The 25,758-nt window shown below is 54.4% G+C and overlaps 3 protein-coding genes across 10 annotated transcripts; 1 reads left to right on the top strand and 2 right to left on the bottom strand.

The window, feature by feature from the left end:
• Nucleotides 1-468: 468 nt before the first annotated feature.
• LOC122698256 (aflatoxin B1 aldehyde reductase member 3-like) lies at nucleotides 469-11,334 on the bottom strand. Of its 2 annotated transcripts, none has more exons than XM_043908991.1 (7): nucleotides 11,060-11,334; nucleotides 7,432-7,619; nucleotides 7,181-7,285; nucleotides 6,217-6,313; nucleotides 5,891-5,990; nucleotides 5,171-5,300; nucleotides 469-1,562 (listed from the first exon to the last, which is right to left on the bottom strand). In XM_043908991.1, the coding sequence occupies exons 1-7, from the start codon at nucleotides 11,280-11,282 to the stop codon at nucleotides 1,533-1,535; spliced, it is 873 nt and encodes a 290-aa protein (XP_043764926.1). In that variant the 5' UTR covers nucleotides 11,283-11,334; the 3' UTR covers nucleotides 469-1,532. The 2 variants fall into 2 exon arrangements, with proteins under 2 accessions (XP_043764926.1, XP_043764925.1); XM_043908990.1 differs by having other exon boundaries at nucleotides 469-2,351; nucleotides 11,060-11,331.
• Nucleotides 8,975-19,379, top strand: LOC122698259 (aflatoxin B1 aldehyde reductase member 2-like). 7 transcript variants are annotated; one of them, XM_043908998.1, is made up of 4 exons: nucleotides 8,975-9,007; nucleotides 15,759-15,855; nucleotides 16,083-16,182; nucleotides 19,260-19,379. In XM_043908998.1, exons 1-4 carry the CDS (start codon nucleotides 8,990-8,992, stop codon nucleotides 19,285-19,287), a joined length of 243 nt encoding a protein of 80 aa, XP_043764933.1. In that variant the 5' UTR covers nucleotides 8,975-8,989; the 3' UTR covers nucleotides 19,288-19,379. The 7 variants fall into 7 exon arrangements, 6 of the variants coding, with proteins under 6 accessions (XP_043764933.1, XP_043764932.1, XP_043764928.1 ...); XM_043908997.1 differs by lacking the exon at nucleotides 19,260-19,379 and adding an exon at nucleotides 16,852-16,915; XM_043908993.1 differs by lacking the exon at nucleotides 19,260-19,379 and adding an exon at nucleotides 16,487-16,623.
• A 579-nt stretch (nucleotides 19,380-19,958) lies between these two features.
• Nucleotides 19,959-25,656, bottom strand: MRTO4 (MRT4 homolog, ribosome maturation factor). The gene is made up of 8 exons (XM_043908992.1): nucleotides 25,338-25,656; nucleotides 23,362-23,420; nucleotides 23,050-23,153; nucleotides 22,331-22,412; nucleotides 22,023-22,090; nucleotides 21,225-21,376; nucleotides 20,744-20,820; nucleotides 19,959-20,624 (listed from the first exon to the last, which is right to left on the bottom strand). The coding sequence occupies exons 1-8, from the start codon at nucleotides 25,363-25,365 to the stop codon at nucleotides 20,472-20,474; spliced, it is 723 nt and encodes a 240-aa protein (XP_043764927.1). The 5' UTR covers nucleotides 25,366-25,656; the 3' UTR covers nucleotides 19,959-20,471.
• Between the last annotated feature and the right edge of the window lie 102 nt (nucleotides 25,657-25,758).

Raw genomic sequence — 25,758 nt, 5'->3', positions numbered from 1 at the left:
CATCAGCACAGAGGAGCTATTATTCTTCCTTAAAAAACAGATTATAGTTTTGTACTTGATCTTTTTAAGATATTTATGATAGAAATTGCACTGAATCTTCTTAGCTCAGTTTCAGATTTTGTCATCTTAAGCAACAGAATTTTAGGGTGGTTTGTTGTGCAACAATAATTTTTATATTATTATTAATATGAGCAGGTAGAGAAGGGAATGGCAACCCACTCCAGTATTCCTGCCTGGAAAAGTCCATGGACAGAGGAGCCTGGCGGGCTGCAGTCTGTGGGGTTGCATGACTGAGCACGCATGCAGGAGGGTGGAGGGAGAGGGGTTGGCAGCAATAAACTGGCAGAACTAAAATAAGTAATAATAATAATATGAGGAGGGTAATTACCCTTGGGGAAGCATCCATTTTATTATGGTGACGACAGAGGAGGGTGTCTTTGTTGTAAATAATAAGACTTTACCGCAGGGTGTGTGTCTCCTTTTATTAATGGCGAGTAGGACCTTCCTTTGAACAGAATCTCTTTTCAAGAATTATTTATTTATTTATGGTTGTGCTGGGTCCTTTTTTTTTTTCACATTTTAAAAATTTTATTTTTCAATTTTTTAATTCTCTTTTATACTTTTAATTGGAGGCTAGTTACTTTACAATATTGTAGTGGTTTTTGCCACACATTGACATGAATCAGCCACGGGTATGCATGTGTTCCCCATCCTGAAGCCCCTCCCACCTCCCTCCCCATCCCATCCCTCAGGGTCATCCCAGTGCACCAGCCCTGAGCACCCTGACTCATGCATCGAACCTGGACTGGTGATCTGTTTCACATATGCTAATATACATGTTTCAGTGCTATTCTCTCAGATCATCCCACCCTCGCCTTCTCCCACAGAGTCCAATAGACTGTTCTTTACATCTGTGTCTTTTGCTGTCTCATATATAGGGTCATCATTACCGTCTTTCTAAATTCCGTGTGTATGCATCAGTATGCGGTATTGGCGCTTTTCTTTCTGATTTACTTCGCTCTGTATAACGGGCTCCAGTTTCATCCACTTCATTAGAACCGATCCAAATGCATTCTTTTTAAGTGCTGGGTCCTTGGTGCTGCGCGCGGGCTCTCTCCAGCTGTAGAGAGTGGTGACTCCTCTTGCTGCAGACCACGGCTCTAGGGTATGTGGGTAGCACACGGGCTTAGTTGCCCCATAGCTTGTGGAATCCTCCTGGACCAGGGATTGAACCCATGTCCCCTGCACTGCCAGCTGGATTCTTAACCCCTGGGCCTCCAGGGGGGTCCAACAAAGAGTCTTTGACTGGTGGGTTCGTCTGAATTTCCAAGCTAAGCCCCTTTCATCACCTGCTGCTGCTTGGCCCACGACCCACCACCGCTCACCCAGGGTGTGATTTTTCTGCCCTGGGCATGTTCAGAAAGCAACCACCAGGCCTGGGATTGCGTTTCTTCTCCAGTCTTGGGTGCTTCCTACATGGAGCAGGGACTTGCTGACGGAAATGGGGGTCCTTGCTGCCAACGCCACTCCCATCAAGGAGGCCCAGCAGCAGAGCGGAGAATCTGAGGACGAGCAGAAGACAGGGGCAGAGGAAAGTCGCCGATGAGTGACTGTGTGGGTAAACGTCTCACGGCATCCTGGGGGTTTTTATTCTTCTCGTGACACTAACGCTAGGTTTTTGCCCAAATCCTTCCATTTCTGAGTATTTAGTGAGATAATTCGGAGAGAAAAGCCACCTCGGGGTGGACGGCCCCTTCCCTCTGGCATGTGGGAATGTGAGGGCCGCCTGCAGCCCACCGAGAGGCCAGGCTGGGGGGCCCTCCCGCCGCCTCTGCCCCGTGGGGGCTCCGGCCCGTGGTTCCACCCCTCAGGCAGGAAGGCCCAGGCAGGGAGGAGCCAAGTCACAACAGCTGAGGAGAGAGATCTGCGGGTCCACTCAGTGACCGGGCTACAGGCAGGCCTAGGGTTGGCTTTATTCAGACGGGAGGTGCCCCAGAGGGTCTCAGCCCACGGCGTTATACATTGCGAGGGCAACAGGGAGCGAGGCGGGGGTCTAGAAAAGTTACGCCCGGATCCAGACAGTGGAGAAAGACCACGCGAAACCAGCTTAAGGCAAAGACCAGCCAGGGAGAGCGCAGAAGAGGCGACAGAAAAGGAAGAACCCTTCGGCGCCTGATCTGGGCAGGAGCCTAGCGGAAGTAGTTGGGGCAATCGTGGGCGACCAGGCGCCAGGCCTGATCAAAGGCCTGCACGACGGCCGGCTCCAGGGACCCTGCCTTGACAGCTGCTAAGTTCTCTTCCAGCTGCTCCAGGCTGGACATGCCCAGGATGACCGCATCCCCGCGGAGGCCCTGCAAGGGGAGATGGCCAGAGGTCACACGCCGATGCTCCACAGAGACCCCGTTACACACACCCCCTCCCAGCCCCGCCCCTGCCAGGACCTGGGCTCAGGCATCTTCTTCACACCCTACCTGGAGAGAGTTAATTCTCAGGTAGGTTGATAAGAAGTCTGGGGTCCCCAAGGAGGAGAAAGGGGTCTGGGGCTCTCAAGGAGAAAAGGACAAACTTTTTTTTCCTACATTAGTTTTAGTTACATAAGACCTTAGTTTCTTTAAGCCCAGAGCTAATGATTAACAAAACAACTCATCTTAAGCTCTGTACTAAGGCCAAAGAATGCTCAAACTACCACACAACTGCACTCATCTCACACGCTAGTAAAGTAATGTTCAAAATTCTCCACGCCAGGCTTCAGCAATACATGAACCGTGAACTTCCAGATGTTCAAGCTGGTTTTAGAAAAGAGGAACCAGAGATCAGATTGCCAACATCTGCTGGATCATCAAAAAAGCAAGAGAGTTCTAGAAAAACATCTATTTCTTCTTTACTGACTATGCCAAAGCCTTTGACTGTGTAGATCACAATAAACTGGAAGATTCTTCAAGAGATGGGAATACCAGACCACCTGACCTGCCTCTTGAAAAATCTGTATGCAGGTCAGGAAGCAACAGCTAGAACTGGACATGGAACAATAGACGGTTCCAAATAGGAAAAGGAGTACGTCAAGGCTGTATATTGTCACCCTGCTTATTTAACTTATATGCAGAGTACATCATGAGAAACGCTGGACTGGAAGAAGCACAAGCTGGAATCAAGATTGCTGGGAGAAATATCAATAACCTCAGATATGCAGATGATACCCCCTTTATGGCAGAAAGTGAAGAAAAACTAAAGAGCCTCTTAATGAAAGTGAAAGAGGAGAGTGAAAAAGTTGGCTTAAAGCTCAACATTCAGAAAACTAAAATCATGGCATCTGGTCCCATCACTTCATGGCAAATAGATGGGGAAACAATGGAAACTGGCTATTTTTTTGGGCTACTGAATCACTTCAGATGGTGACTGCAGCCATGAAATTAAAAGACACTTGTTCCTTGGAAGGAAAGTTATGACCAACCTAGACAGCAGATTATAAAGCAGAGACATTACTTTGCCAACAAAGGTCCATCTAGTCAAGGCTATGGTTTTTCCAATAGTCATGTATGGATGTGAGAGTTGGACTATAAAGAAAGCTGAGCACCGAAGAATTGATGCTTTAGAACTGTGGTGTTGGAGAAGACTTTTGAGAGTCCCTTGGACTGCAAGGCGATCCAACCAGTCCATCCTAAAGGAATTTGGTCCTGAATATTCATTGGAAGGACTGATGCTGAAGCTGAAGCTCCAATACTTTGGCCACCTGATGTGAAGAACTGACTCATTTCCCAATCTGCTGGGAAAGATTGAAGGCAGAAGGAGAAGGGGACGACAGAGGATGAGATGGTTGGATGGCATCACCTACTCGATGGACATGTGTTTGGGTGGACTCTGGGAGTTGGTGATGGACAGGGAAGCCTGGCGTGCTGCAGTCCATGGGACCGCAAAGAGACACAACTGAGCGACTGAACTGAACTGAAGGGTTATATAACAACAGTGTATCTTGCTGGAGGACATGTTTCTCCTTTTTAACAAGAACCTTCTGACTAATCCTGTTCTGTGAAGTGGGAGTGGGTCTGGTAAGACCTTTCAATAGAAAGGTTAACGTATGTTGTGGGAGTGGGTCTGGTAAAAGTATATAAAGTGAAAGTGAAGTCGCTCAGTCGTGTCCGACTCTTTGTGAACCCATGGACTGTAGCCTACCAGGTTTCTCTGTCCATGGGATTTTCCAGACAAAAATACTGGAGTGGGTTGCCATTTCCTTCTCCAGGAGATCTTCCCAACCCAGGGACTGAACCCAGGTCTCCCACACTGTGGGCAGACGCTTTACCATCTGAGCCAGCAGGGAAGTCGTAAAAGTACATAAGGCCTTGATAAAACTAGCGCATGGGGCACTCTCTGACCCTTTCTGATGTCTGTGTCAGAAGCTTTCTGTGTCCTTTCTCACTGTAATAAACTTCTGCCACACGAAAGCTGTGAGTGATCAAGCCCGGTCCTTGGTCCCTAACCTAAATCTTCTTCGGAGATCAAGAAGCCGACATCATTCACCGTAAGCGATCGATAGTTGTACAGAGCACGTATGGTGTGTTCAGCAGCCGTAACCACGCGACCCCGAAGCCTGTCTTCGTTCCTCTGCTGCCACAATGTTCGTCCTCGCTCAGACCTCAGTTCAGACCTGTGCGAACCTGGCTTAGCTGTGTAAGCCCAGGGACTCAGATCTCAGTTTTCACCGTGCTTGTGGGAATGAGAAATTATTCAAAGCACCGAACTCCCACTTAATGCAAACCTGCTATATACGTGCCAGAGACTATGCAACTGAACGGCTGAGGCTGGAGAAAAGCTTCAGCCAGAAGACAGGGGACACCAAAGAGAGAAGGAAACCCCACTCCCCGCAGAGCAGGACCAGCGGGTTTTATATCAAGTCCGTGACCATAACTTTCTCTCCCATTCACAGATGTTTGTTCATCAGTAAAACTGGAACAATTCCACCTCATCAGGCCTAAGTAATCATTCAATACGTGCTTGTAAAGCCCTCATGACAGAGCCTGGAATTTGGGCAGCCACCCAGAACAACAGGAAGGCTGCCATGAGAACCGGACCAGAGGGAGATTTCAGAGGGAAAAACGATTCAGACATCATGCTGGCTCCTCAAAGAGAGCAGGAGCGGGGCTTCCGGGGAGAGTGGGGGGTGGGGGGAGGTTACCTGGAGCTGGGAGTGGTGGTACATCCACCGGAGGGCGGCTGAGGTCATGCTGGGGGCGCTGCTGCCGTACGCAGCCTGCAGGGCCTTCTCCACCAGGGCGATGCCCTCGAAGTGCTGCTCCTTCCAGTAGCTGGACAGGTGGGGAGGGCAGCACGGGGTCAGGACCACGGGGTCACACGGGGGCCACTGCCTAAGGGTCAACCGGGCAGCGGCGCCCACCCCAAGCCTGCAGTATCGAGGGGCTGGTGTCCCCTCAAGCAGGACGTCTCCTGCTCTGGGGGGCAGTGGAAGCACCCAGGACGCCAGCTCCCTCACCAGAGACCTCATGACGTCTACTCCCAGGAACTCAAACCCTGCCCTTATTTTACCTGGAGAAACAGGCAGCCAGTTCAGGGGCACACGTCGACCCCAGGCCACCTGCTCCTCATCTGGGGCCCTGTCTTTCCCTCCTGGAGGGTGATCACCACTTCTCAGGGATGAACCATGCCTTGGAAGGCTGAGCATAAGGTCCAGGGAGCCTCATTCCTCTCAGGGGTTCCAAGAATACAAGAAGAAACCCTCCAGAGGGTTTCCTAATTCCTCCAGGATTCAAGAGAGCTAGATCTAGGCAGCAAGGAAAAGCCTGGAGGCCCTACGAAAGCAGCCTAGAGCGTCTCCATTTCAGACTATGGGGACCCCCTCCCACCCCACCCGTCCTGACACCGTCCGCCCCCAGCTCACCGATTCCTGTAGACCTCTGCCCAGCTGTTCCCAAAGAAGCGGCCCTCAGGCTGTTTCCCGTCCTTGTCCTCATACTTGTACCTGCCGGTCAGCAGGCCTCCTGCGGGAAGGCTGCAGTCAGACCCCCAGCCACTGCCCCCGGAGGCCATCTGGACCGGAAGTGGGGGTGATAGCAGGGGAACCAGGAGGGATGGAGGTCCGGGCAAACCCCTCCCCTTCCCAGGTCTGGGGCCAGGCTTCTCCCGGGTCAGGAAGGGGCAGAAACGAGGTCGGGAAGGCCTCCCGCCCAGAGAAGCCTGTGCCCGCAGCAGCCCCACAGCCCGTACCAGCCAGAGGGTTGTAGGCGTAGAACCTCAGTCCAAAGCGCCGGAGGCAGGGCAGCAGCTCCGCCTCCACCTGCCGGGTGGTGGCGTTGTACATGCCCTGCGGGCAGAAGGGCCAGCTGAGCGGGGCCGGCCAGGGAGCCCAGCCTGCTCTCAAAGTCCTTGGTCAAGACCCCCAGGACTCCAGCATGGTTTCCAACGTCACTACTTTGGACGGGAAATGGTGCTGGGCCCCAGGAAGGGACGGCAGCCTGGCTCTGCCATCCCACACACATCTGCAGGCACCAACCGCGGGCTGGAGCCTGAGCTCTCAAACACGTGGATCTGGTGAGGCCTCTGCTTCAAGAGATGTCAGAGTCAAGTTAAAAACAAAGCAGAGTGGGCTCTCCTGATGGTTCTGTGGTTAAGAATCCACCTTGCAAAGCAAGAGACATGAATCTGATCCCTGGTAGGGCAACTAAGCCTGAAAGCCGCAACTAGAGAGTCCGTGGGCCGCCATGAAAGACCCTGCATGATGCAGCTAAGATCCGAGGCAGCCAAATAAACAAACAACAAAAAAAGACAAGACAGGACAGGTGACCACACAAAGGTGGCTTCTGTGATCACGGCGGATTCTCAGAAATACTCGCTCAGTGCATAAAGATGGGGTCTGGAGACTGGAGGACCCACTGGGCTGTCGGGAAAGGCTTCCAGAGGAAAGGTATCTAAGTGACGCCCGGGCACTCCTTCCAGGGAGAAGGGGGAGGCAAGTCCGGACTGACCACAGAGCCAGAAGCAGGCGGGAAGAGGGGCCAGGGCCTGAGAGGGCGGGCGCCCGTGGCCAGGCTGAGGGCCCCCAGGGGCCGTCTACAGGCTGGGAGCAGGGGAGTGGCTGCTCTGGAGCGGGCGGGTGGGGGCAGGGGGGTGGCCCAAGAGGACCTGGGACCGCAGGCGCCACGGAGACGGGCGTCTGCAGCCCCGGCCTCACCTGGTACACGGTGGGCTGGATCCAGCCGTTGCTCCTGCACAGGGTACAGATCTCGGCCACCTCCCAGGCGGCATAGTTGGAGAGGCCGAGCTCCACGAACTTGCCCTGCAGGGGAGAGGCCATGTTCAGATCCCCCCACAGCCCAGAACGCCAGTCCCAGAGATTGGGACCCTGGGCGTGGGGTCCGGCCCCGGTGGCTCTGCTCCGGGACCGCCCCAGAGCCAGGGCGGGGAGCGGGGGGCCGCCCTCACCTCCTGGTGCAGCTGGTGGCAGGCGCGCAGCGTCTCTTCCACGGGGGTGCCGTGGTCCGGCAGGTGCAGGTAAAACAGGTCCACTCGGGGACACTGCAGCCGCCGGAGGGACGTCTCCAGCTGGAACCGGAGGCTGTCAGGCTTCAGTGAGTTTTCTTCCAATGGATTGGCCTTGGTGGCAATTTTTACTTTGGGAGGAGAAAAATAGAAGTTCAGGTCAACTTACCAAACATTGGAGAGGATCTAGGGTTAATAGTTAAGAGGCAGGCCTGGGTTCACACCTCAGCTCTGCCAATACCAGCTCTATGACCTTGACCAAGTTATTCAACCTCTCTGAGCCCCATGCCAGTATTCTTTCCAGAATACTGGGCAAAAATCAGGGACAGAGAAGCCTGATAGGCTACAGTCCATGGGATCGCAAAGAGTCGGACATGACTGAGCACGCACATGCGTGTGTGCGCACACACCACACAAACACACACAGAATCTCAATTTTCTCAATTGTAAATTGAGAATGTCAGTGGTACTATCTAGTTGGGAGGCCGTGAGGATTGATCAGAACTTTGACACACTTGCTCATTATGAGCTGCTAATGTTATCACTACCGTGACTATCTACCAGACAGCTAGGCATGCCATGCCTGGCACTTCGGGCTGCAAGAGGAATGCCAACCCTGGATCCCTGCCCTCAAGGACCCACAGTCTAAGGGGGCACCACAGAGTAAGTGAGGTCAGGACACACAGGCGCAGGGGAGAGGAGCCCTGAGAATTCAGGGAAGGCTTTCCAAGGCTGTGAATCTCCAAAAGCCACCCCAGGGCAAGAACATGGCTTTGAGGAGTCATGCCTGCGATCCCACGGACCTAAAACACCAGGTCTGGGGGTACACGAGACAAGAGAAGGGGCCACAGGCCAGAGTGACGCAAAGGGCCCTGAGGGCACCACTTAGAATCTGACTTCAGGGGACCACAGGGTGACTCTGAGCACTTCCAGCCAGCAAGCTAAGGAGTCGACTTGGCCGTTTTGAAAGATGAGTCCGAATGAAGCACAAAGAACCTCGGGCCCAGGTCTGGAAACAGGGAAAATGGCAAGGAGACTGCGGCAGGAATTCAGGAAAGAGGAGCGAGAGGCCTCAACTGGGGCCCCAGGGGAGGAAAGGCAGGTTATATTTCTGGCAGAGAAACCTCCCACTGAGAAAAGGCCAGTGTGGTCAGGAAGGAGTTAGATACGTTTCTTCCCGTCCGCAGTAAGAATCAGGTGAGCAAAGTAACAGCTGAGGAGCGAGCCCTTTCTGCACTGTTTACTCTTGGAAAGTCACCGCAGCAGGCCAGACCCCTTGAGAAGGCAGAGACCAGGCTGGAGGGCTGAAGGCCTACTCATTTGGAATTTTCCATTCCACCACCTCCTCCCCTTTGGCCCACACCCCTTCTTGACATTAACTTCAAATCTGAGATTTAAGAACTGTAGCCCAGCTGGTTCCAGCCTAAAGGAGGGAAGAGGAGGTGCTGCGGAAGAAAAGGAACCAGAAATAAGATCGGTGTAAATGCCTATGGACAGATGAATGGATCAACAAGATGTGGTACGTATACACAATGGGATAGTCCTCAGCCATCAGAAAAGAATGAAATGATGCCATTTACAATGAAACAGAAGGACCTAGAAAGTATCACAGTAAGTGAAGGAAGTTAGACGAAGACAAATGTGAATCCGCTTACATGTGAAATCTAAAAAAAATTATACAAATGAATATATTTACAGAGCAGAAATAGACTCACGGACAGAAGACAAACTTAGGGCTACCACACGGGGAGGGGTGATAAATTAGGAGTCCAGGATTAACATACGCACTAATATAGAGAAAATGGGGATTCCCAGGTGGCTTAGTGGTAAAGAGTCCGCCTGCAAATGCAGGAGATGCAGGGGACACGGGTTCGATCCCTGGATCAGGAAGATCCCCTGGAAAAGGAAATGGCAACCCGCTGCAGTATTCTTGCCAGGAAGATCCCAGGGGCAGAGGAGCCTGGCAGGCTACAGTCCAGGGGGTCACAAAGAGTTGAACACAATTTAGTGATTGGGCAAGCAATATTTATAAAATAGATAGGCAACAAGGACCTACTGTAAAGCAAAGGAACTATACTCAATATCTTATAATAATCTATGATGGAAAAGAATCTGAAATATATAGATATATATATAAGTAAATCCCTTTGCTATACACCTGAAATTAACACAACACTGTAAAGCAACTATACTTCAATTAAAATTTTAAAAAATAATAATAAGACCAGAGTGATCACGGCAAGGCAGCAGGTGGCCTAGAAAGAGTGCGGCTCTGAGACGCGTGCATGTTCTCGTCTTGTTCCACATCGACCATGCCGTGAATCATTTCTCCCTGAGACACCCCGGAGTGAAAGACGGCGCAGGGTGCCAACAGCATCTACTGTTACTACAACCACACAGCTACTAACGGATCAGCCAGCGTTGCTGAGCCGCCACTGTGCCCGCCTGGCACATTATTAGCACTTCAGATGGCATCAGACAGGTGGGGGACCTTCCCCCGGGCCCACACACCTCCGCTTGACTCCTCAGCACTGCCAAAGCTCACTGCCTCTGCACATGCACTGCCCACACCCACTGCCAGGAATGCCCTTTCTCCTCTTCCGGCAGAGTATCAGTTCAAGGTCTGATGTTCCCTTTTCTGAGCATTCTTCTTTGGCCCTTTCTGGGAAAGGGTCCCTCTTCTGGGCTCCCCAGCTGTCTCTAGACTCTGAGCTCCCTGGATTAGGTGACTGTCAATTCCTCTTCTGTGGCTTCGGACAGAGGCTGGCACAGATGGGGCAGTTAGATAGGGCACCTCCCCACACCCATATCCCAGCTACTGCTGCTCCCAGGCACGCCCACCCTGGTGAAGTGGAAAAGTGAAAGTGTTAGTCACTCACTCCTGTCCCACTCTTTTGCCACCCCAGGGACGGTAGCCTGCCAGGCTTCTCTGCCCATGGGGACTCTCCAGGTAAGAACACTGGAGTGGGTCACCATGCCCTTCTCCAGGGAATCTTCCCGACCCAGGGATCGAACTCAGGTCTCTGGCATTGCAGGCAAATTCTTTACAGTCTGGGGCACCGAAGTGGGAGGCACTGCGGACTGAGCACCCAGGGCTCCAGGGAGGAGTCCAGGGCTCAGAGCAATGAGGTAGCCGGTCCCTGCCGGTTCTAAAGACCGATCTGCAAGAGTGCCAGGGAGTGCCAGGGATTGCCAGGGCGGTAAGGGCAGGACTCCTGTAGATCGGGACCGCACCGGGCACCTGCGGAGGAGGGGGAAGGGGGCAAGCCCAGCGCCAGATTCCGTTTTCAGGGCCCCCTGAGAGGGGCTAGCCAAGTCGTTCCAGGCTCGGCCACGGTCGGGACTTTACTGGGAGAGAGGGAAAAGGAGAGGAAAAGAGTCAAAAGACCAAACACTCCAGCTGTCCGCGCTGACGTGCAAGAGCGCTGGGAAGCGGGCATTTCACAGAGCTGCGGGGTGGCTAGCGGAGGTGGGCGCCCCAGCAATGTGGACAAGGCGGTCGGTCCCGGCCACGGCCAGTGCATGGCTCGGGGGCGGTCACAGGGCCGAGGTCCGGGGCGCCGGGCGTTACCTTTGCAGTCGCGGCCGCCCAGCCCGAGCCCCAGGCCGCCCAGGATGCTCTCGGACTGGCCGTCGGCGTACACGAACGCCGTGTCGATCTCGGTGTGCCCGTGCTCCAGGAAGCTGCGCACGGCCGCGGCGCTGCTGGGCACGTCCATGCGGCGCCCCATTTCCATGGCGCCCAAGACGGTGGCGGGCCGGGTCGGGACACCCCGTGGGTACGACTGGGCCATGGCGGCGGGGTGCGTAACACAGCCGCTCCGAAGCCGAGCGCAAGTCGGGGCAACGCGCTGAGGGCGGGCGCTTTAAGGAGAGGTGGGCCCCGCCCATCTGACAGGGGGCGGAGCGATAGGGGGCGGGGCGATGTGAGCATGTTGGCCCCGCCCCTCACACGTGCCCCTCACCCAGGACCCCTCGGCAGGGGCCTTTCCTAACGGTTGAAGAGCCTAAATAATGTGACAGACTTTATTTTGGGGGGCTCCAAAATCACTGCAGATGGTGATTGCAGCCATGAAATTAAAAGACGCTTGCTCCTTGGAAGAAAAGCTATGACCAACCTAGACAGCATGTTAAAAAGCAGAGACATTACTTTGCCAACAAAGGTCGATCTAGTCAAGGCTATGGTTTTTCCAGTAGTCATGTATAGATGTGAGAGTTGGACTATAAAGAAAGCTGAGCCCCGAAGAATTGATGCTTTTGAACTGTGGTGTTGGGGAAGACTCTTGAGAGTCCCTTGGACTGCATGGAGATCCAACCAGTCCATCCTAAAGGAGATCAGTCCTGAATACTCATTGGAAGGACTGATGCTGAAGCTGAAACTGCAATACTTTGCCCACCTGATACGTAGAGCTGACTCACTGGAAAAGACCCTGATGCTGGGAAAGATGGAGGGTGGGAGGGGAAGGGGACGAGGTGACAGAGGTGAGATGGTTGGATGGCATCACCGACTCAATGGACATGAGTTTGAGCAAGCTCCAGGAGTTGGTGATGGACAGCGAGACCTGGCGTGCTGCAGTCACGAGGTTGCAAAGAGTCGGACACAACTGAGCAACTGAACTGAACTAAAGATCCTAAAATGTGGTCTTGGCTCAGGCCTTGGGGCTGTCCCACCATCTTGCAGGCCCCAGAGGTTGGCTCTGTGGTTCTCTTGTTGGGACTTGCCAAAGGCTCCAGCCAGCGTTCAAGTATTGAAAGAATTCAAACGAAAACACCTTTCAAAAATGAAAGCAAAGACTTTGTTCAGACAAAGGTTAGGGAGAATTCATAGTAGCCAGCTTTCACTATGGGCTTCCCTTGTGGCTCAGCTGGTAAAGAATCCATCTGCAATGTGGGAGACCTGGGTTTGATCCCTGGGGTTGGAAGATCCCCTGGAGAAGGAAAAGGCTACCAACTCCAGTATTCTGATCTGGAGATGCCCATGGACTGTATAATTTATGGAGTCACAAAAAGTCAGATACAACTGAGCAACTTTCACTTCACTTCACTTCTTCACTATAGCAAATATTGGGAGAAATACTTTAGATGGAAGAAAAGCTGGATTTATGCACACACAAAATGAAGAGTGCTGGAAATGGCAAATACAGGATAAATATAATCTTTAACCTTTTTTCAAATTTAACTTTTTAAACAGCTGAGTTTTTATAAAGTTAAAATACCCTTACTGTATGACTCAGCAAAAACTACACCCTATTAGTCTTCGTGAACCTACCTTCAAAAACCTTTGACCCATTGAGTGCAGTGATACATAACAAGAATAATACATCATGACACATTGAATTTCACTCAGGCACAGAGTTGGCCTTAAACTGGCAAATCAATCAATGGAGTTAATTTTAGTCAACTACATTGGTCAAAGGTTTTTGTAGGTAGGTTCATCAAGATTACCAGGGTGTAGTTTTTGCTGAGTCATATAGTAAGTCTTGGCTTCCCTGGTGGCTCAGTGGTAAAGAACCCGCCTGCCAATGTAGGAGATATAAGAGATGTGAGTTCGATCCCTGGGTCGGGAAGATTCCCTGGAGGAGGGCATGGCAACCCACTCCAGCATTCTTGCCTGGAGAATCCCACGGACAGAGGAACCTGGTGGGCTACAGTCCGTAGGGTCGAAAAGAGTTGGACACGACTCAAGTGACTGAGCACGCACACACATAGTAAGTCTGTTTTTCAGTTTATGAAAGCTCAGGACCGACAGCTTTGTCCCCTTCCCGGGGTGCCAGCTCCTCTGGCCACCCCGCAGCTCTGTGAACCCCCAGCTTCCCAGCGCCCTTGCACGTTAGCCCGTGTGGCCGGACAGTACTTTGTCTTGACCCTTTTCCTCTCCTTTTCCTTCCTCTCAGCAACCCTTACCTAGCCTGGAAAGAGTTGGCTAGCCCCTCTCAGGGGGCTGAAAACGGAATCTGGCACTGGGCAGCCCCTGCCCCCTTCCCCACCCCTGCAGGTGCCTGGTGCAGTCCCGATCTGCCGGAGTCATGCCCTTATCACCCTGGCATTCCCTAGCACCATTGCAGATCGGTCTTTGGAACCGGCGGGGACCGGCTTCCTCATTGCTCTGAGCCCTGGACTCCTCCCCAGAGCCCCAGGCGCGTGGTTCAGTCCGCGGTGCCTCCCACTTCACCAGGGTGGGTGCGCCTGGGAGCCGCTGGAGCTACCAGCAGTGGCTGGGATGGGGAAGTGGGGGAGGCACCCTGTCTAACTGCCTGCTCTGTGCCAGCCTCTGTCCAAGGCCACAGAAGGGGAACTGACACTCACCCACTCAGGGAGCTCAGCGTCTAGAGACAGCTGGGGAGCCCAGAAGAGGGACCGCTTCTTGGGACGAGCCAAAGAAGAACGCTCAGAAAAGGGCACATCAGACCTTGAACTGACCGTTTTCCCGGCGTAAGAGGAGAAAGGGCATTCCCGGCTGTGGGCGTGGGCATTGAGTGGGCAAAGGCAATGGGATTTAGCAGCGCTGAGGGTGTTGGAGCAGGCAGCTGTGGCCAAGCGGAAGTTTGGTGTGTGAGGGCAGGGGACACCCCCATCAGTCTGATGCCGTCTCAGTGCGTGTGGCCTGTGCTGGCAGGCACACAGTGTGGGCTCGGCAACATTAGCTGTTACTGTTAATAGTGGCATCGTCATTGGCACCCTGTGCCATCTTTCACTCTGGGGTGTCTCAGGGAGAAATGGGTCACGGCATGGTAGATCTGGAACAAGACAAGAACATGCACGCGTCTCAGAGCCGCACTCTTTCTAGGCCACTTGGCTGCCTCGCCGTGACAACTCTGGTCTTATTGTGTTTTTTTATTTTAATTTTTTGAAATATAGTTGATTTACAATGTGGTGTTAGTTTCAGGTGTAACCAAAGTGATTTTGTTACATATTTCAGATTATTTTGCATTATAGGTTATTACAAGATATTGAATATAGTTCCCCGTGCTATACAGTAGGTGCTTGTTGGTTATCTGTTTTGTATGTGTATATATGTATATTAGTGTATATGTTAATCCCAAACTCCTGATTTATGCTCCCCTTCCCCCTTTGGTTTCCCTGGTGGCTCAGAGGTTAAAGCGTCTGCCTGCAATGCAGGAGACCTGGGTTCAATCCCTGGGTCAGGAAGATCCCCTGGAGAAGGAAATGGCAACCCACTCCAGTATTCTTGCCTGGAGAATCCCATGGACAGAGGAGCCTGGCAGGCTGCAGTCCACGGGGTCACAGAGTCAGACACGACTGAGCAACTAACACACACACACACTATATTTGTCTTTCTCTGTCTGACTTACTTCATTTAGTATGAAAATCGGTCCATCGTGTTGCTGTGAATAGCACTGTTTCATTCTTTTTGATGGCTGAGTAATATTGCACTGTATGTGTATACCACATCTTCTTCATGCACCCCTCTGTTGGGCATTTAGTTTGGTCTTATTTCTAATTGCTTTTTCTTCTCCAACTCCTCCTTCTCGTCCCTCCTCCAGGCTGGAACTAGCTGGGCCAAAGTTCTTAATCTCAGATCTGAAGTTAACATCAGGAAAGGGTGGCGGCCGTGGTGGAGGAATGGTAAATCCCAAATGAGTAGCCCTCCAACACTTCGCAGATGGCTCAGTGGGAAAGACCCGGGTTCTGTCGGCTACAGTCCGTGGGGTCAGGAAGAGCTGGACACGACCGAGCCACTAACACCTTGACTTTCAGTGACCGAGTGTGTCAAAGTTCTGATCAATCCCCTGGGACTCCCAACTAGATAGTACCATTGTGGTTCTCAATTTACACTTGAGCGGACTGAGGCTGTCTCTGTGTGCACCCGTGTGTGTGTGTGTGTGTGTGTGTGAGCATGCATGCTTGGTTGTGTCCAACTCTTTGTGACCCCATGGACTATAGCCTGCCAGGCTTCTCTGTTCAAGGAATTTTCCAGACATGATTACTGGAGTGGGGCTCGAAGAAGTTAAATAAAGTGATGAAGGTCACAGAACACATCCTCTAACTCGACTCTGACATCTCTTGAAGCAGAGGCCTCACCAGATCCACGTGTTTGAGAGCTCAGGCTCCAGCCCGCGGTTGGTGCCTGCAGATGTGTGTGGGATGGCAGAGCCAGGCCGCCGTCCCTTCCTGGGGCCCAGCACGATCTCCCCGTCCAAAGTAGTGACGTTGGAAACCATGCTGGGGTCCTAGGGGGTCTTGACCGAAGACTGAGAGCAGGCTGGGCTCCCTGGCCGGCCCCGCTCAGCTGGCCCTTCTGCCTGCAGGGCATGTACAACGCCACCACCCGGCAGGTGGAGGCGGAGCTGCTGCCCTGCCTCCGGCGCTTTGGACTGAGGTTCTACGCCTACAACCCTCTGGCTGGTACGGGCTGTGGGGCTGCTGCGGGCACAGGCTTCCCTGGGCGGGAGGGCCTTCCTGACCCCGTTTCTGCCCCTTCCTGACCCGGGAGAAGCCTGGCCCCAGACCTGGGAAGGGGAGGGGTTTGCCAGGACCTCCATCCCTCCTGGTTCCCCTGCTATCACCCCCACTTCCGGTCCAGATGGCCTCCGGGGGCAGTGGCTGGGGGTCTGACTGCAGCCTTCCCGCAGGAGGCCTGCTGACCGGCAGGTACAAGTATGAGGACAAGGACGGGAAACAGCCCGAGGGCCGCTTCTTTGGGAACAGCTGGGCAGAGGTCTACAGGAATCGGTGAGCTGGGGGCGGACGGTGTCAGGACGGGTGGGGTGGGAGGGGGTCCCTGTGTCAGGACGGGTGGGGTGGGAGGGGGTCCCCATAGTCTGAAAATGGGGAGTCCCTGGGGCTGCTTTTTTGGGTTCCAGAGCCTCCCCTTTTGCTCAGACCTTGGCCCCTCAGGCTCAGCTTTACTGAGAACCCAACTGGCACCCGTCAGGTTTCCCCAGTGTCTCTGGGAGTGACTGGGGACCTGGATTGGGAGTGTGTGGTGCTCTGGCCCTTCTGCTGGGTCTGCAAGAGTGTGTCTCCTCCTTCGAAGAGCCTCCCCCTTGCCCACGGCGGCAGGAGAAACCTTGCATCGGGACTGGGGAATCCTGAAGCTTGCTGCTGGCCCTGTCACCTGGGGCAACTGAGTCTAAGTTTTGTAAATTCTTGGCAATAAAATTGTCATCAATGTCTAAAGTTATAGTTGAACATCTGTTGGGACCAGCCCTTTTCCCTTTCATTTTTTTAAAGTTTGAAAAAGTTATCAATGTAATACATGCCCGCAGCTAAAAGCAAGCCCTTTCCAAGTCACATTCCTTAGAGGTGATGCTTTTAAACTCAGCTTACTCTCCCTCTGGCGTTGACTCTAAGACCTCTGACGTATATACTTTATTGCTATTCCTTAATGTATCAATTTAGACATTATCTGTGGACTGCTGGGAAGCTCCTCATCTTTCAAGATTTATAGAAGCTGTCTCCAAAGCTTCAGTGCTAATTTCGTTGAAATGTCCCAGGACTTTTCAAGCAGCACAGTGTCTCGTATTTGTAACTGCCTGTGTGTGCAGTGGTGTGATTTAAACCTTAATCCAGGCGCCCACCCGCTCCAGGGTTTCTGACTGTCTGACCAGGTTTAGAAGCCATTTCCTTAAGCAGTGTATCAAGAAGCTTGTCACACCACCAGTGCCTGGGCCTCTCTCCTGGAGGAAATTTTTCGTAAAAAATAATTTGTTCACTTATTTATTTTGGCTGTCTTGGGTCTTTGTTGCTGGGTGTGGGCTTTCTCTAGTTGTGGAGAGCCGGGGCTACGCTTTAGTGCGGTGAGCAGGCGTATTGTGGTGGCTTCTCCCATCGTGGAGGGCAGGCTCTAGGGCACGCGGGCTTTAGGAGCCATGGCCCCAGGGCTCAACAGTTGAGGCTCATGGGCTTTAATTGCCCTGTGGCATGTGGAATCTTCCCAAACCAGGGTTTGAACCGGTGTCCCCTGCAGTGGCAGACAAATTTTTACCCAATGTACCTCCAGGAAAGTCACCCCTGTAGGATCTTGTGCGGTGCTTAGTCGCTCAGTTGTGTCCAACTTTTTGCACCGCATGGACTGCAGCCCGCCAGGCACCTCTGTCCATGGGGATTCTCCAGGCAAGAATACTGGAGTGGGCTGCCATGCCCTCCTGCAGGGGATCTTCCCAACCCAGCAATCAAACCCAGGTCGCCCTCGTTGCAGGTGGATTCTTGACCATCTAAGCCCCAGGGAGGCCCAGGATCTTGGCTGATGGTTTTTACCTTCTCTGCTCTATTTAGTTGAGAAAGCCTGGCAGGTCCATTACCTCCTTTATGCTTTGCACTCACCGTGTGGGGCTGGCTCAGGCTGTCTTCTCACTTAGCAGGTGGGTGGCTGACCCAAGGACAGAGCTGGGTCTGGAACCAGGACTTGTCCTGTCCGTGACCCGGGGCACAAAGACGTGGTCCTGCCATTGAGGGTTGTCTTGTTTGCATCTGGTGAGCATGTGCTATGCAAGGATTCTTGCCCACTGTATCCCTGCTGGCCCCAGCACTGGGCAGGGACTGCCACGATGAGGGACCCAGAAATCCACATGCATTCTGCTGCTCAGGGAGGTAAAGCCTCCACTTGAGAAGACTGACGCCCTGCGGGAAACCCCCGCTTCTGACCCCTGCCACCCTCCGTACCTGCCCAGCTACTAGAAGGAGCGCCGACTTCCGGGCTGTTGCCTTGGTGTGGAAGGCCCTGCAGGCTGCATAGCTGCCAGAACCCCCGGCATGACCTCGGTCGCCCTCTGCCGGATGCACCACCACTCCCAGCTCCGGGCAGGAGGGAGGAAGTGGAAGGGAGGGATTTCATTTTTAGTTTTTTAAATTTTTGCCGCATGGTGGCTCCGATGATAAAAAAAATCTGCCTGGGGCCTTCCCTGGTGGGCCAGTGGCTGACTCCCTGTTCTCAATGCCAGGGGGCTCGGGTTTGATCCCTGGCCAGGGAAGTAGGTCCCACATGCTTCAACAAAGAGCCTGCACAGCCAAATAAATAAACAAACAAACAAACAAAATCTGCCTGTAATGTGGGAGACCCGGGTTCAATCCCTGGGTTGAGAAGATCCCCTGGAGAAGGAAATGGCAACCCACTCCAGTATTCTTGCCTGAAGTCAGACACAACTGAGCGACTGAGATAGAGGAACTGTGTGATATTGACATGTTTTTTCCTCCATTAGCCTTTGTCTGTCTCTGGCTGCCCTCTGCAATCTGTCCTATTCCCACCATCCCACTTTCCCAATACCTTTCTCCAATATGGGTATCACATACTAATGGTGCCTCTTTCTTGAGCCCCTAAGTGCCAGGCCTGAAGTAAAGTACAAAATTTTAATCCCCACAATCACCCTGCAAAGGAAGCTGAAGCTTAGTGAGGTCATGTAAGTAACTCAGGCCTGCCCAGCTGCAGAGCAGGAGGGGAGAGGCTCTGAACTCAGGCCTTCCTGTGTGAATCTAGGGAGGCAGAGCTTTGGAGCTGTCTGGAATAATGCAGGGTATGGACACTGGGGGCTTCCTGGCGGTTCAGTGGTAAAGAATCTGCCTGCCAATGCAGAAAATGCAAGACACTCGGGTTCAATCCCAGAGTTGAAAAGACACCCTGGAGGAAATGGCAACCCACTCCGGTATTTTTGCCTGAAAAATTCCATGGACAGAGGAGTCTGGTGGGCTACAGTCCATGGGATCAGAGTCAGACACGGCCAAGGGACTGCGCACACAGATATTGGACCCCAGGTCTTGGCAGGGGTGGGGGTGGAAGGGGGTGTGTGACATCTGGGTGTCTCCCCTTGCAGGGCCTCTGCAGGGATGCGGTCATCCTAGGCACATCCAGCCTGGAGCAGCTGGAAGAGAACTTGCCGGCCGTCGAGGAAGGGCCCCTGGAGCCGGCTGTCGTGGGGGCCTTTGATCAGGCCTGGCGCCTGGTCGCCCACGACTGTCCCAACTACTTCCACTATGCCTAGTCTGGGGTGGCAGAGAGCACACTCCTCCTTTCTCTCACGCAGTCGATTTTGACCTTAGGCTGCTCCGCGTGGCTGGTTCTTCCCTCACAGTCCCGTCCACAGACGTTTATCTCCCCAGTTCTTGTGAACGCCCCCGCAGCCTCCACCACAGGAAAAGGCCGGGACTGCACAGCGTGTTTATTGTCTGGATCAAGGGGCACCAGCCGGGCTGGAGCCCAGGCCCGCGGTGAACGTGTCCTCTGCAGCCGCGGGCTGTTTCCCGCCCCCACAGGCTCGGTGAGAAGGGGCAGGAGTAGGGATCAGGCTTTGAAGGGCAGAGGCGGCAGGAGGGCCTCCCAGCCTGACCTCTGAACAGCAGGGCTGCAGGCGGCCCTCACGCTTCTACACACGGCAGAACAGGGGGCCGTACACCCCGAGGTAGACGTCCTCTCGTGTAGAATCACCTCACTAAATACGTATAAACAGAACCATCTGGGCAAAAACCTACCACCCAGAAGAATAAAACTGCTGGGGGACATCCCTCACACTTGCTCAGTTTCAGTGGTGGCTTTATTCTGGCCTTAGCCAAGCCTCCTGTCTTCTGGTTGTCCCCAAGATTCCTGGCCTGGGTGTGGGAGGAGGGGTGGGGAGAGAGAACACAGCTTGGGTAGGAGCGGGTGGGCGAGGTGCCTGTTCCCCTCAGCAAATCCAGCTTCCAGCCAGGGCCGCTGAGGCCGGAGAGAAAGCAGGTCCTCCCAGGCCCCCGGAACCGCCCGGCCACGTGGCCATGCAGGAGCCAGTCCTGGAAACTGGCTTGAGGTGAATGAACAGACTCCTGGGAGTCCAACCCAAAGCCCAAACCCCACAGCGTCTTTAGCTTTTTCCCCAAGAAAAGTCCCTTTTGCAGAAGACAGCCTGAATGACAAAGTCTCATTATTTATAGAAACACAGTCTGTCCTTGTCCCCGCCGCTCGTGTTCACCCACAGCAGACACACGGCCGCTCTCCGGGAGGGCGGTGGCAGTGCCTCGTGTCCGTCCTGGCGAGACCCGGAGGCCCCGGCCCCTCAGCTGTCGTCGTCGTCCTCCTCCGACTCTCCTTCTGACTCGGGCGCGCTCTCTGGCAAGTCATCTCCCATCTGCTGGAACCTTCCGGACTGCGCGTCCCACATGTATTTGACGCTCACCTTGAATTCAGCCATCTCATACCCGAAAAGCTTCTGCGAGGGACAGAGGGAACAACGGTCAGGAGGGGTGAGTGTGGTCAGAGGCGTCCGTGGACCCTCTGGTCGCGGCCGCCGGGTGGGTGGTTGGGGGCCGGGGGAGGGGGGGACCTCACCAGGACGCGGGCCTGCTCTGGGGTCAGCACGTCGCCTTCTCTGCACACCTCGTAGTCAGACAACAGGGTCACCACACCTGCGGAGAAGGGACTCCGAGCAGTTACCCCAGCACGGAGGCCTGGGAAGCGCCGGAGGAATCGGGCGGCCCTCTGCCCAAAACTCCAGCAGCACAGGCGCTGGGCTTCCTCAGCGAGCGGCCAGCTGCCTGGGGGGGTTCTGATGGCGGGGGTGGGGGGGGGGCACCGACTCTTCCTTCCTTGTCCCTTAACTGCTGTATCCTAGCTGTAAGTCACTGTCCACGTTCGCCCCGACCACAAGGCGGGCACTCTTGGTCCCATTTTCATACAACAAAACACAGGTTGATAGAAATAACCTTCTCCGCCGGAAAGGTGGGGGTTGGGGTGGGGAGAGCTGTCTGCTTGGACACCCGTGCTCTCGGCCCTCAGCTGTGACCTCTCACCTCCAGGGACACCCCTGTACCTTTCTTGAGGGCCGTGGGCAGGCCCAGCTGCCTCAACTGGGGCTCCATGGAGTGGGGGAACTGCTCCAGGGGTCCCGGGTCCAGGTTCACAGTGAAAGTGGCTTTGTTTCCTGCTCGGGCATAGTCCATTTCCGTGTACTTTGTGAACCACCTGAGGGAAAAGAAAACAGTCATGTATGGATGCGAGAGCTGGTAAGAAGGCTGAGCGCTGAAGAACTGATGCTTTCAAATTGTAGTGCTGGAGAAGACTCTTGAGAGTCACTTGAACAGCAAGGAGATCAAACCAGTCAATCCTAAAGGAAATCTGTCCTGAATATTCCTTGTAAAGACTGATGCTGAAGCTGAAACTCCAATACTTTGGCCACCTGATGCGAAGAACTGACTCATTGGAAAAGACCCTGATGCTGGGAAAGATTAAGAGCAGGAGGAGAAGGGGACAACAGAGGATGAGACGGTTGGATGGCATCACCGACTTGATGGACATGAGTTTGCACACACTCTGGGAGTTGGTGATGGACAAAGTCTGGTGTGCTGCAGTCCAGGGAGTCGGACACGACTGAGCGACTGAACCACAAACAACGCCCATCCACCTGAGGTCAGGCTCCGCCTGGCCTTGCCCGGCCTCCCCGTCCTCCTTGGCTCAGCCCGGAGCTCTGAGCTGGCAGGATAGAGACCCAGTGACAAGGTTCCAGGAACCAGGTCTTCCTTGGACCCTCCACTGGACCAAGTCCTGGGTTACTCCTTCCCGGGAGACCTCACCCATCTTCTCCTTCCCACCGCGCCTCCCGAGCACTTACTCGTCCACTTCCTCCTTAGTGCGATTGGTGAAAAGGAGACCAACTTCGCCCCTCAACTTCTTGCTGACCTGCAAAACCAGAGGAGGGTGGCGTCCGTCACGTGGGAGCAGTGGTTCTCAGCCGGGGATGACTCTGCCGCCCCTGCCCCCCAATATTTGGCAACACCTGGAGAGTACTGTGAGGGGGCGGAGCTCCTCTCTGGGTCTGGAGACTAAAGGAGAGCTGAGCCTGACGCCTGCCCTGGGCCGTGGCTGGAGAGTGTGTCAGTGAGAGCGGGGAGGGCAGTCAGGGTGAGAGTGGGGGCCCACCTGATGCAGGTTGTCTTTGTACTCGTCAGACGGGCTCCGACCCAGCGCCACCATCATCACCTTGTTTTTGCCAAAGAACATCCTACAGAGAAAAAGAGGGCTCCGTGAAGGAGGCGCCCCGCCGTCACCGAAGTGCCAACCAGCTCCAGGCCCCGGGGCCGGAGCTCCAGCCCAGGAGGAGGCGTGGCCAGAGGCTGCTTTCCACGCAGCCCAGGGCCCTCGCGTTCTTTCCCGCACAGACCTGACCCGCACACATTTTGTCTCAGCCCAGCGGGAGTGCGTCTGGGTCTGAGGAAGAGGCCTGCTGGACAGTCTGAACCAGAGCTGCTGGATGTTCTTTAAGGGACCAGACCCCAGGGTTCAGGGAGCCCCCTCTCCTGGAGGGATCACTGCTGTCCCTCCGCCCCCAGGGCAACACCGACTTTAACAGTTAGGGACTTCCCCGGTGGCCCAATGGATAGGACTCTGTGCTCCCACTGCAGAGGGCCTGGGTTTGATCCCTGGCTGGGAAACTACGATCTCCAACCAAGCCAAGCAGCCTGACCGAAAAAAACAAACAACTCTCCCCCCCCAAACAGTTAAAGAGCATCCTTCATCAGGGGTCGGGGACGGTGGCATTTTACCCTCATTAAGGCGATACTTGTGACCCAGGTACCCAAGGTCACCAGCTGCCCCTGTACTTTCGAGCAGCCTGGCCCCGCCTCCCACTGCCCACTCACCGACTGTGCTTCCAGGCGTTGCGGATGTCCTTCAGCTTGCTGTTCCTCATGTTGGCCACGGAGAAGATGAAGAGGTACTTGTACGTGTCCACACATTTCCGAAGCTACGGGACAATTCATGGGGCTCTGGAGTCCTGGGGCAGCAGGGGTCGGGCAGTAATACTCTGGCCCCAGAGGGGAAGAGGCTGCTCCAAGGCCTCTGACAGCCGTGGATGTTTAGAGCTGTCCCTGACAGACAGTCCCACACCCACCTTTAAAACCAAATACAAAGGCTGGGAAAATATAATAATAACAAAAAAAACAAGCCCTTACCTCTTCTATCAAGTTCTGTTTCAGTTCCAAGCCCTTCTTGGCAGTTTTGGTTAGGGAGACTAACACAGAGAAGAAAAAGGGGAGATGATGAGAGAGAAACCTGAACGTCTCGGAGACCCGTCTCTCCTTCGGCACCAGCCGGATGGAGCCGATCTGAGAAAGCTGGCAAGGCTTTTGTGGCTGCTGCTTCTGGCTCGCAAGGCTACCCCCAGGTCTGCAGAGCGCCTCTCCAGCTTTCCTGAGCTGAAGATCCTGCCACATCTGTCCTGTCACTAGACAAACCAGCTATCTACAGCCCCTCTGGGGCTAACTCCCTGCTGAGGAGTGGGGGGCAGGGCGCCCCCAGAGACCCAGCCTATAACTGGGGCTGGTCCCTTCCTGCTCTGGGCTGCAGTGTGTGGAGACCATCTACGGCTTCTCTGTGCTGTGGAAGGATGAGTCTGGGGCCTCTCCTCTGCTACATCACATCTTACAATTTGGACCAGTGCATGCAGCGGCACCTCTTTGGGGAGGGACAAACATCTCTTCTCTAACAACAGCTGGGACCCAGTTTTCCCCTTACCCAGAAGGGTTTGGCACTTGCCAGGTTTGACCACGGATTCTGCCACAGAATCCAATCATTCCACAAACGCTTAACAGAGCATCAAATGCAAAGCCCTGGGTCCCAGGAGGGACCTGGATAGATGAATAAGAAGTCCCTCTTCACGAAGCACATGTCAGAAAGGTAATCACAGCAGGCAGGGCCGAGTGCAGTACAGGAGGGCAAACAAAATCCAGCTGTCCCGCTTCCCAACATTTCCACCGCCACAACTGTGGCCCAAGCCGGCACGGCGTTCTCTTGGATTACTGCTGGTCCCGCTGCTTCCAGCCTTGCCACTGCCCCTGCCTTCCGCGGTCCATTCTCAACAAAGCAACTAGAGTGATCTTTTTAAAAGTAAAGCGGAACCCCATCACTCCTCTGCTCAAGCTCTCTCCTCCCACCTCACCTAGGTGTGAAAACCAATCCTGTGCAAAACTCTTTCAAGCTCCGCACACTCTGCTCGGTTCTCTCTCTCTCCTTTCCGCCCACTCTGGCCTCTGGCAAAAGTTAAACATGCTCCCGCTTCAGGTCCTCTGCCCTTTGTGTTCCCTCTCCTTCGACCACCACCCTTCCAGGTAACTCCTCGGGTTGCCTTCTTCCTTTCTGCAAGTTCCTGCTCATTTGTCAATCTTAACAGACCTTCTCTAGCTACACTGCACAAGGAAACGTCAACTGCTTTTTTCCTACATGAGTCTCATCACTATCTGAATTCATAGATTCAACTTTTAGTATCCTGGGAAGACACACTTCCCAAAACTAAAATGTTAAGCTCTATGAGGGCTCTAGACCTTCCATGTTGTAACTGCAGTAACTTTCAAAACCTAAAGAGTTGCCAAGTCTCTAACTTATTGAGTGAATGTGCCGGGATGAAAGAGACGCACCATAAATAGAAACAGTCACAAACAGTCTCTTAGGAGGGGTCCTACGGACTGCCACCTGAGATTCAGCCATACGAAGATAGGAGCACGACCTTGCCGGCAGAAATAACTGGGAGAACACAACGACCATACTCGGGGATAAACCCGGGCTGAAGAAAAGGAGATGAGGGAAGGGGGAGCGCGGAGAGCAAGAGAGAGAGAGACGGGCTGAGGACGGAGAGGTGGGCCAAGACGAGATCGCCGGCACCCTGGGGGTGCTGAGGCTGCTTCCCGGCCAGCCGGCCTTAGGTAACTCTCTCTGGAGGCCTGGAAAAGCCCTCTTCGCTTCGCCAACGCGGCTCCAGCCTCCCCCGGGGCTTCCGCCACCCTCAAGGGCCCAACCATTCCAGCGCGCCGTGAGCCCGCTCCCTCCTCGCAGAGGTCCCAGCATCCTCCCCTGTCCTCCCCGAAGCCCTAGCGCAGCTGACAGCCGGCCCACAAACTGGCCCTCGGGGGCCCACTGGGCCCTCTGGGCTCACCTTTCTTGTCGCGCTTGGACTTGGGCATCTCGCCGCGGCCTCGTGGGCGGAAGACGCTGCTGCCGGTCAGGCCCTCAGCGCGCGGGGGCCTCTGGGAAGGCCCTTGGTAGGCGCCCTCGCGCGTGCCTGACCCAGCCCGCGCTGAGGCCCTGTTCTCCCTGCCCGGCCGCCGCCTGCCCTCTGCCCCGAGTCTCCAGGTAGATTTCCCACGCGGGCGGGGAACGCCGGAGTCTGGGGCGCCGCACCGAGAACCCCGCCTGTGGGCCCAACTCTATGGTTCCGCACCGAGGACCTCGCTTGTGGGCGCAACTCTATGGTTCCGCGGAGGCGGGGCCCGCGGAGCGGTGCATGCCGGGCCCAACTCTATGGTTCCGCACCGAGGACCCCCCCCCCCCCCCCCCCCGCCATCCTGTGAGCGCAA

This window comes from Cervus elaphus, chromosome 8, assembly GCF_910594005.1.
Source record: "Cervus elaphus chromosome 8, mCerEla1.1, whole genome shotgun sequence".
Lineage (NCBI taxonomy): Eukaryota > Metazoa > Chordata > Mammalia > Artiodactyla > Cervidae > Cervus > Cervus elaphus.
This window is presented reverse-complemented; position numbering and strand designations above follow the sequence as displayed.